The 11,538-nt window shown below is 40.0% G+C and overlaps 1 protein-coding gene across 2 annotated transcripts; it reads right to left on the minus strand.

The window, feature by feature from the left end:
* Nucleotides 1-288: 288 nt before the first annotated feature.
* Nucleotides 289-8,773, minus strand: LOC139399508 (CMRF35-like molecule 5; the record flags this gene model as incomplete). Of its 2 annotated transcripts, XM_071144900.1 has the most annotated exon segments (8): nt 289-420; nt 2,416-2,499; nt 3,277-3,317; nt 3,523-3,617; nt 4,053-4,119; nt 4,199-4,540; nt 4,761-5,069; nt 8,380-8,510. In XM_071144900.1, coding segments are annotated over 8 exon segments (1,119 nt in total), but the record flags the coding sequence as incomplete, so codon positions are not given.
* Nucleotides 8,774-11,538: the final 2,765 nt, after the last annotated feature.

Genomic DNA, 11,538 nt, shown 5'->3' on the forward strand with positions numbered 1-11,538 from the left:
TGACAGTACAACACAGATACAACTTCATCTATAACCCCACCGGTCTGCCACATAGCTGACAGTACAAGACAGATACAACTTCATCTATAACCTCACCGGTCAGCCACATAGCTGACAGTACAAGACAGATACAACTTCATCTATAACCCCACCGGTCTGCCACATAGCTGACAGCACAACACAGATACAACTTCATCTATAACCCCACCGGTCTGCCACATAGCCGACAGTACAACACAGATACAACTTCATCTATTAATATCAAAGTGATCAGAAAAGCAGCGTTACCTTGGTCTGTACATTTAGCTGGTTCCTTCTCTTGGGGACAACAGTGCTGTACGTCACATCATCACCATTGGCAGGAAATGGATCCAGCTGTAGGGTGAGAGAGCTGTAGACCACATTATCATCTGGTTCTGCCTATAAGAGAGGAGGGGCACACACAGGTAGAGAGGTGAAGAGGGACAATGGAATATAGACTACAGCTTGGAAACACACTGGAATAGGGACATAAAGAATCACAAGGCTGCCGGCCCACACAGCATCCCTAGCCGTGTCTTCAGAGCATGCGCAGATCAGCTGGCAAGTGTTTACAGACATATTCATTCTCCCCCTATCTGCTGTCCCCACTAGCTTCAAGTTGTCCACCATTGTTCCTGTACCCAAGAAAGCGAAGGCACCAGAACTAAATTACTATTGCCCCGTAGCACGCAATTCTCTCATAATGAAATGCTTTGAGAGGCTAGTTAAGGATCATATCGCCACCCTAAACCCAGTTCAATTTCATACCGCCCCTATAGATCCACAGACGATTCAATCGCCGTAGCACTGCCCTAACCCATTTGGACAACAATTTGGACAACAGGAATACCAATGTAAGAATGCTGTTCATTGACTACAGCTCAGCCTTCAACACCATAGTACCCTCCAAGCTCATCATTTAGCTCTGGGTCTAAATTCCGCCCTGTGCAAAAGGGTCCTGGACTTCCTGACGGGCCGCCCCCAGGTGGTGAAGGTAGATCCTCAACACAGGGGCCCCACCACGGTGTGCTCAGCCCTCTCCTGTACTCTCTGTTCACCCAGTACTGTGTGGCCACGCACGCCTCCAACTCAATCATCAAGTTTGCAGATGACAACAATAGTAGCCTGATTGCCAAAAATGACGAGACAGTCTACAGGGAGGAGGTGAAGGCCCTGGCAAAGTGATGCCAGGTAGATAACCTCTCCCTTAAAACAAACGAAGGAGCGGATTGTGGACTTCAGGAGACTGCAGAGGGAGCATGCCCCCATCCACAGGGCCGCAGTGGAGAAAGTTAACAGCTTCCCATTCCTCGGTGTACACGTCACTGACAATCTGATATGTTCTACCCACACAGACGGTGTATTGAATAAGGCACAACAGTGCCTCTTCAACCTAAGGAGACTGAAGAAATTTAGCTTGGCCCCTAAGACCCTCGAGAGCATCCTGTATCAGCACCTGGTAAGGCAACTGCACCACCTGCAAGCGCAGGGCTCTCCAGAGGGTGTTTCAGTCTGCCCAACGCATCACCGGGGGCACACCACTGCCTGCCCTCCATGACACCTACAGCACCTGATGTCATAGGAAGACCAAAACGATAAAAGGACATCAACCACCCGAGCCACGGCCTGTTCACCCCGCTATCATCCAGAAGGCAAAGTCAGTACAGGTGCATCAATGTTGGGCCCGAGAGACTGAAAAACAGCTTCGAACACAAGGCTGTCAGACTCTTAAATAGCCATCACTGGGTGAAATCCACCCAGTGCCCTGCCCTGAACTTAGTTTCCGTCACTCGCGGCTACAACCCGGTTACTCAACCCTGCACCTTAGAGGCTGCTGCTCTATGAACATAGAATCACTGGTCCCTTTAATGTTTACTTACTGTTTTACTCATTTTAAATGTATATGCTGTATTCTAGTCAATGTCATCCTATTCAACTAATATATATATATATATATATATATATATATAACACACACACACTTCTATCCTACAGATATGTGGATAGAATATTTAGTATACTATTCATAATGTCTATACATCACACACACGTATTTATACTCCGAATTCCAACATTGCTCGTCCTAATGTTTCTATATTTCTTAATTCCATTATTTTACTTTTAGATCTGTGTGTATTGTTGTGAATTGTTAGATTCCACTGCACTGCTGTAGCTAGAAACACAAGCATTACGCTACATCTGCTAATTATGTTTGCGGCCTATAAAATTGGATTTGATAAAGACATTAAAACTCCAAAATGTTTACAGTGTAAGACATTTAAATTGTCTGACAAATGTGACTTAATCTATAATTTATCCTCATGCACCAGTCTGCTACATAGCCGACAGTACAACACAGATACAACTTCATCGTGATCAGAATAGCAGCGTTACCTTGGTCTGTACGTTTAGCTGGTTCCTCCTCTTGGGGACAACAGTGCTGTATGTCACATCATCACCATTGGCAGGAAATGGGTCCTGCACAAGTTTATTTCCTCAGAACAGTTCAGAAAACTAATACAAAATACTATTTTACTTAGAACATGTTTTTTTTACCTTTAAGTATGTGTATTTAAGCTTGGACTATCCTTTTTCAATTGGATTAGTTCAGAAATATCTGGAGTGGTAATTTAACCAGTGACTGTTCAACAGATCCTATTATTATCTCTACATTGCAAACCAATTTGACAAACTGACATCACACTGTCTCAACAGTCCTCGGTATGTAGCATTGACTGTAAGAGATAACATGTTTAAAAATTGTACAGTTATAATGGACATGAAGCTGTAGCTGAAGAGCTAATGTGTGATTTAAGTCCATCTGATGTCCATGTCCTGTAACGCTCGTCTGATGAAGAAGGAGTGGACCAAAGCGCAGCGCGTGTTCATGATATTTATTTAAATCTGACCACTAGAACAAAAATAACAACGCAAGACACAAACAGTTCTGTAAGGTAACTAAAACTATACAGAAAACAACTACCCACAAACCCAGGTGGGGAAAAAGGCTACCTAAGTATGATTCTCAATCAGAGACAACGATAGACAGCTGCCTCTGATTGAGAACCACACCTGGCCAAACACAAAGAAATAGAAAACATAGAAATAAAGAAACTAGAATGCCCACCCTAATCACACCCTGGCCTAACCAAAATAGAGAATAAAAGAGAGAATAAAAGCCTCTCTATGGCCATAGAGAGGCTTTTATTCTCACAAGACCTTGAGTCAGATGAGAGGAACATGAGTGTAGCCTACCACTGAGGTGTTTGTTGTCTGGTCCATGGCCTTATTGTCCTCTGGAATAAAGAAATATGCAGTATTAGAGACCTAAGATATACTTGAATAATACTGAATACATTCATCATAGAGTAATACTTTTGAGTCTCCTCCACTTATGTTAAGATATATTGGTTATAACATATGCTAATACAGTTGTTGAAAAAATCTCCAAAATCAAACTTATCACTTTTTCATGATAGTAATTATAGAATGAATACTTACTATACTTTCTCCACATCTTCCATGTGACTGGGACCCCAGCTATCACCACCACCAACATGCCCAGAGGAATCAGTAGGACATTTAGATCTATGGAACTGATAGTGATACTGTGTTTATTGTACAGTCCATAAAACAGTTTTTTGAAATATATACATATGAAGGTGAAAGACTATGTTTATTGTAAAATACAGCCCATAAAACATCAAAGATAAATAGATTAGAACACAATTATATGATGTTTTTTCTACTGCTAAGAGAACATGGAAACATGTGTTCAGCCCTTCACACATTCACACCTTTTACATCCAATAATAGAATGCTGCTAGTTCTACAAACCACAGAGACATGAGGAAGTGGTAAATGTCTATAACAGTGTCTTGGCCTATACACGGTGTGAAAACATATAAGGAGGGTCTTTTTGTGACCTAAACGCTTGTGTCAAAACCAGAAAATGTTAACTTTTTTCCTACTTCTATTGTCATCCATTTGGAAGAGTAAGTGTGAAATACAGCTGAATGAGTGATAATTACCTCATGGTGACCTTCTTGCCCCCCTCAGGTCCTTGGACTGTGTTGTCAGTCTGAACAGGCTCAGCAGCTGGAGAGAAAGAGGATTGGAAAACTGGATAAAACCAGGTTAATACTTAATTCTGTGCATCTGATTGTTCTCTACTCACTGGTCATAGTGGTGGTACTTTGTGTGGTGGTTTGTCGTCTGACAGTGATGTGAACAGGCATTATAAGGTCTCCCACTCCACACCTGTACCAGCCAGTGTTCTCCATCTTCAGTCCACTCATAGTCACCGTTAAGACATTTATTCTGGTGACATCAGTGGCCTGCTGTAGGGTCACTGATGTTCCATCTATAGTCCCAGAATTCCTCTCCACATGAGAGCCATTGACACCAATCCTGCACCACCACTTCCTATTTCCAGTGTTACTATGGTAACAATTTACAATGACACTCCCTCCTTCAACTCCAGTCACATCCTGTTGGTCCACATAGAGTTCTGGAGTACCTGAACACAGAGGTACAGACACCAAAGAAGGTCCTGAGTGATCAAGTGTTTTTTTGTAACAACTGACCACAAATATCATAATGATGATATGATGGATAGAGAACAGAAAGTAGACTTATACCAACATTCCTCATGTCAACTTGAACAATAATAGTGATACCAGTAAATGAAACCAGAACACCAGTCATGTAATCATATGGAAGAGTTGCAGGGATCTTACCTGAGTTGACCGATAGATTGAATTGTTCTATCCCGACATCTGATCCACCATTTATCTCCACAACACACCAGTAACGTCCAGAGTCCTCTGGCTCCAGATCAGTCATGTTCAGAGTGAAGGTTTGCTGGTTGATGTCATCAGAGATTAAGGCCTTAGCTGTGCTCTTAGGAATGTCAGTGCGTATATAAGGGGAGCATCTATACAAATTATCTTCTTTACACCAGTATTTCACATGGGTTTTGTATTTCAGATCATAGCGACATGGGATGGTGGTGGAGCCTCCTGTCTTCACTGACACACGATAAGCCACTGTAGACACAACAACAGAAAACACGTTAGATTGGAATTCAAGCAAATTCTCACAGCAGAAAAATAACATTCCATCTGGACTCTAACACACATAATACAGGAAGTGTTTCACCATATGTCTACTCCCTGACCTCAACTTCAGAACTTCATAGAAACATGTTTTTTGGGGGGGCCATCCACCACCACCCCTCCTCGGATGACAAAAATAACTTTGTTTGTACAGCTTTTCCCCCGTTCCATTTACACTACCGTTCAAAAGTTTGGGGTCACTTAGAAATGTCCTTGTTTTTTTTTAAGAAAAACATGTTTTTTGTCCATTAAAACAACATGAAATTGATCAGAAATACAGTGTAGACATTGTTGATGTGGTAAATGACTATTTATGGAATATCTACATAGGCGCACAGAGGCCCATTATCAGCAACCATCACTCCTGCCCTTCTGTATAATATCACAAGAACAGTTCTTAATGTCCAATACAGGCATGCTGCCTATCAGCAGAGAGACATATTTCAAGAAAGAAGAAGGAAAATACATTTTAACAGACGCTAATGACTGCTAGTAAATATCTGTCTTCCGCATCACACTACCCATGAAGGGATAAATACGTTTAATTTCTAATTGATCCTGACATAGCCAGGGCAAGATAGCAATAAAGAACATGCAGTTCTGACAATCTAGAGCGAGTAAACCTGTAAACCAATCTTCTCTCCACACACACACATTTATAGTTGATCTATCAAGTCGGCTGTTTTACACATAGGTCTATAGCATTGGGGACGAAAGATAAGGGTAGCGTATATAGATTGTGTAATAATACAATATACTTCCATAAGCCAGCTATTGTGTTAATTTTGGCTAGAATCGGTTTAACCCAGTGTTAACCAGCCGCTCGCTAGCAGAGTTAACAGACCCTGTTGATAACACCAAACCCATTTGCCGTTGTGTATCGTAACAATATTATTTGCATGTTTGATATTGAGATGTATTGTATACATGGTGTTAAAAAGATAGTGACACCAATTGTTATAGGATCATATATGCCTACTCCAGTAGAGAACCTAGACAGGTTGTTAACCCTCCTCTAACAATCCTTTATCCTACATACTGTAGCCCCACATTACATTTCTCATCTGTCAATATTTTTTTTATCTTAAATTCTATTAGTCCCAATTCACATCCACCAAAAGGACAGCACAGAAGGCTATAACAGCATTCAAGTCATAATATACCCTAATCTCTACAATTAGCTTGTACTCAAAACCCAACTTTGGTTTTTCCATTTTAACCTCTGTGCAGTAATAAATGAAAAAGTCAGCCTTAACCATTTTCATCTTCCCATTAATCTAAACTTAGTTTTAAGTCCACATAGTCCAACGTTCTGTATTGCATGAGTAAAAAACGATGACTCCATCATGCGTTCAAAAAATACAATAATAATAATATAGGATTATAATGTGTAGTGAGGTGCAATGTGTATCAGAACTACTTCAGCATGAGGTATTACTCACAGCCAAATGGTTATCTTCGAATGCTTGAACAATTAGTTGTTTACATTCCATTTATCGACCACCAGAAGAACATTCTGCTTCTCTGTTCGGAGCATTTTGAAAGTGGGGTACAGGGTATGTGTCTGGCACTGTCTCCTATCTTAACTTATAGAACATTTTTGGGGGGTGGCAGGTAGCTTAGTGGGTAGAGCGTTGGGCCAGTAACCAAAAGGTTGTTGGATCGAATCCCTGAGCTGAGCTGACAAGGTAAAAAAATCTGTCTCTCTGCCCCTGAACAAGGCAGTTAACCCACTGTTCCCCGGTAGTCCGTCATTGTTAATATTCATTTGTTAACTGACTTGCCTGGTTAAATAATATAATATATATATATATTTTTAAATACATATTCTGGGCGTTCTGCCAGATGGTCTTAAGGCGGGGGTCATGTCGTCCCCCCTCATTGGTTTATGCAGGAACAAAGGATTATTTATGACACTAGGACAAATTAACATTGTAACAACTTGTGATGGAAAATGTTATCATGTGAAGAGACATCTTCACCCTACTGCCTCTGATCTGGCAGACTCACTAAACACACATGTTTCATTTGTAAATTATGTCTGAGTGTTGGTGAGCCCCTGGCTATCCATACATTTAAACAATTAAATGAAGAAAACAGTGCCATCTGGTTTGCTTAATATAAGGAATTTGAAATTATTTATACTTTTACTTTTGATACTTCAGTATATTTAAAACAAAATACTTTTAGACTTTTACTCAAGTAGTGTTTTACTGGGTGACATTCACTTTTACTTAAGTATTATTCTATTAAGGTATCTTTACTTTTAATCAAGTATGGAAATTGGTAGTGTAGTGCCTTCCCTTTCCTCTGCCAACAAAACGCTGAGCCCTTTGAAAATAAATTCCTCCATCATGAAAACCTTTATTTTATCCTCAGTTTCCTGATAGTTTTCATCCTCCTTTATTCCCATTATGACAATATTATGTTTCATTGGCTACTTCTGCACTTCAGATCAAGTAATTCTGTTTTTATTGTGTTATCATACTGTAGCCGCTCAGTAGTGCAGAGTTCTCCAACTGGAGGCTCGAATTTGGCCCTCGGGTGATTTTATTTGGCTCCCCAATTTCTTTGAGCAAAAATATAATATGTGTATATATATATATATTATTTTACTGTTGGACATAAGACTGTAAAAAAACAGCAAATCAGCTCAAGGTGATTTAATTTAGGAAATCTGTTCCAAAGTACTAACAAGTGTAATAATTAGATGTATGTAATTGTATACAAATGTAAGCAAGTGATTATGTTTAGTAATCTGTTTGGGCTTCTTGCGGTCAATTTGCAGTCGATAAATTATTTGTAATTATGGTCCTAATCATTCGCTCAAGAAAAAATTGACCTGCAGCTAAATCTACTTGATGATCATTTACTTAAAAAACACCTGAACCTCTGACTCCATCTCAACTGTTGCTGCTCAACACCAACTAAATAGGCTGCCAGGTCCTCCATCATTATTAACACTATATGTGATTTTATTTAATATAAGATATACAAATGTGCTAATTAAATCAAATAATTAATTGTAGTGTTCTTGTTCACTTCGATGTGTGGTTTGTCTGGTTTGAGAATTTCAAAGTGTTGATCAATAAATAGTTGAAGGTTCTCTACATTATCCAGAATGTTTGTTTTGCAGTTATCAGCTAATCCTCAATTTTACAATTAAATAATGGGACAAGTGGTGCCTACCACGCTGCCACTTGCCATCTAATGTCCCCCCTAAAGTACTTTTTAACCTTACCTGAGAGTCTGGAGAAGATGAGGAGTAGGAGGGACAGATGAGAAGCCATTTCTGGCTCTGTGTCTCCATATGTTATATGGTATCAATTCACAATGTGTGTGTCAAGAACCAAGACACCAAAGAGAATGACTGAACTTCCTAATAGCACAGATGTCTTTAACTCTCTTCCTGCTTCCTTCTGTTTGAGTGTCTATGCCCCCCTCAGTGGCAGATAAAAACTATAACATTCTATGAACTAGTTGTAACATTTAGGCTCTAAGGCACTACAACTGATTACTTTATTTATCACATTTGTATATCTTTTATCAAATAAAATCACTTATACTGTTAATAAAGATGGATGAAGCAGCAGCCTATTTAGTTGGTGTTGAGAAGCAACAGTTGAAATGGAGTCAGAGGTTCAGGTGCCAGAAAATATAATATTTTACAGTGAAGGTTATGAAGACTGGATGCAGAAGTTGTATTTAGAAACATTTACAGATGACAAAAATGATAAATTATTAACTGGAAATACTACACTTACTTGGCCAATGGCAATATATAACCTCAAATCAAGGACTATGGAAAAATGTCCTGAAGCAAACATTTACACTCCATATGAATGGAGTTTTGCATCAGAGTTTTAAACTCACAGTGGCGCACTAGAACGTCTAGCTGAAGCATACTTTTCAGATTATTTCATGCCTCTCATGCACAATAGGAAAAGGTTATCTTGTCTAACTGGGTAACGGCCCTGAGGACATTAAGTGTAGTAGCAATGACCTAGTAGACCGTGTCTGGTAACTGCTAGTGGTGAAGGAGAACAGGCTATAGAGGTAGTGGGGGAGTTTACGACTTGGTATTTATAACATAGCACAAGGATGCATGCTTGACTGAGTCCAGTCTCTGTAACACAGAGGACGCTTCATGCATGTACATTAAGTCACTATAATCAATTACTGAATGAAAAGTGGCTTGAACAAGCTTGTTGCAAGAAAATAAAAACCCAACTTCAGTTTAAGCTTCCTCACAAGATTATCCATATGAACTTTGTAGTAGTTTCTTGTTCAACCATATACCTAGGTATTTGTAAGATGACACCTATATATTTTTTTTTTTTTTAAATCTGTTTATTAAGTTTTACACACACACACAGACAAGACAAAGCAATATAAATAATATACTCAACTAGAAAAAAAAATACAAATAAAAATACAAATAAAAAAATAGCTTTAAAGATTCCATACTTTAGACAAGTTAAACACACCGGGCAGAAGGCTACAGAGGTTAAAGTGCAATCTATAGTACAGGGACAGAGCAAACACCTCACCATTGTTCCTGTAAACAGTCAAGGGATAAGGGTGGAGAAATGCAACCACTCACAGAGAGTCATGGCCACTGACCGACCATCCACTGGACAGAAAAAAAGTTTACAATGCTTTAAAATAAAAAAATAAAAATGATTATTCATGTAGGCGTGAACAAAATGTAAAAATAACTGGGAAAAACAAGCTCACACTTCAGTCTCTGCCTGGGCAAGATGAACAAGGCATCTGCGGATCACAATCAATAAGCACATGGACCTTAATGCCCCCCCCAGCAAAAACACAGAGAGAAGCTCCTCCAACCCTTAAGTCACAGACTTATTTTAGTATTAATTGGAATGCCATCAGAGGATGGACTGTTTAAAGTAAGACCGGAATGGAGCCCAAGCCTCATCAAACAGTTTGGGGTTCCCACGTGAATTTAATTTAATTTTTTCTAGTTTCAGAGAGCACAACACATCCCTCACCCAATATTTATAAGATGGGGGAGCTGCCATCTTCCAGTTCTGTAGTATTAGCCGTCTAGCTAAAAGAGTTGTATAAGCAACAGTCCGACTGGATTCTTGATAGGGGGGTACCCATGGGCAGTACTCCAAAAAGGGCTGTAAGGGGAGACGGATCTATAACAGTGTCATATATATCAGAGAAACATTTAAATATTAATTCCCAGAAACCTGACAGTTTATGACAGCCCCAAAACATATGCAACAGTGTGGCTGGTTCCACTTTACATCTGACACAGGTAGGATAAAAATCAGAGATTATTCTTCCAAGTTTGAAGTTCCTGATTATGCCTTGAATGTCATCATTAGAGCGTAGTGCAATGGCGAGAGGCTCGATTGCCAAAGCAAACAACAAGGGGGAGAGTGGGCAACCCTGTCTGGATCCGCGGTGCAAAAAATAGTCAGAGGACAAGTTATTAGTCCGTACCGAAGCCATGGGGGAAAAATAAAGAATCTTTATCCACGCAATGAATTTGGGGCCAAAGCCAAATCTATAAAGGGCAGCTGTTAGGTAATCCCACTCAACGCGGTCAAACGCTTTTTCGGCATCAAGTGAGACCACCACCTCCGGGTCCTCCGACGCTGGGGAGTACAGTATATTCATAAGGCGCCTAATATTGAAAAATAAATGCCTATTTCTCACAAAGCCAGTCTGGTCAGAGTGTATTACTTGGTGCAGCAAGCCTTCCATACGGATGGCTAAAAGCTTAGCTAGGATTTTGTAATCACAGTTTAAAAGCGAGATTGGGCGATAGGATCCACATTCCAGGGGGTCTTTGTTTTTCTTTAGTAGTAATGAAATTGAAGCCTGATAAAGACTAGGCGGTAGCTTTGAAGTATTGAGGCACTCTGCAAATAGTCGAGACAAGAATGGGCAAAGCAGACCAGAAAACGTCCTGTAAATTTAGGTTGGAAAACCATCCGGACCCGGTGATTTACCACTTTTCATTCCGGACACTGCTGTTGCAATCTCCTCAAGCGTAAATTCTTCTTCTAGACAGTCATGGGAGTCTGTATCAATTGAAGGCATATTCAAACCATTAAAGAAGGAGTCAATTAGCAAGGGGTCTTGAGGGGATTCAGAGGTGTATAGCGCAGAGTAAAATAGTTTAAATTGATCATTGATCTCTTTATGTATAACTGTGGTGGCACCAGACGTGGCCCTTATTTGTGGGATTAAACGTGAGGCCTCAGATTTACGGATCTGATGCGCAAGGAGTTTACTGGCCTTGTCGCCTTGTTCATAGGCTTTGTATCGAGCTCGCAAGAGTAACTGTTCAGCTTGCCTGGTAGAAAGCTCATCAAATTCAGATTGGAGTAGTTGGCGCTCTTTATGCAGATCAGAGGAAGGA

This window comes from Oncorhynchus clarkii, unplaced genomic scaffold, assembly GCF_045791955.1.
Source record: "Oncorhynchus clarkii lewisi isolate Uvic-CL-2024 unplaced genomic scaffold, UVic_Ocla_1.0 unplaced_contig_7493_pilon_pilon, whole genome shotgun sequence".
Lineage (NCBI taxonomy): Eukaryota > Metazoa > Chordata > Actinopteri > Salmoniformes > Salmonidae > Oncorhynchus > Oncorhynchus clarkii.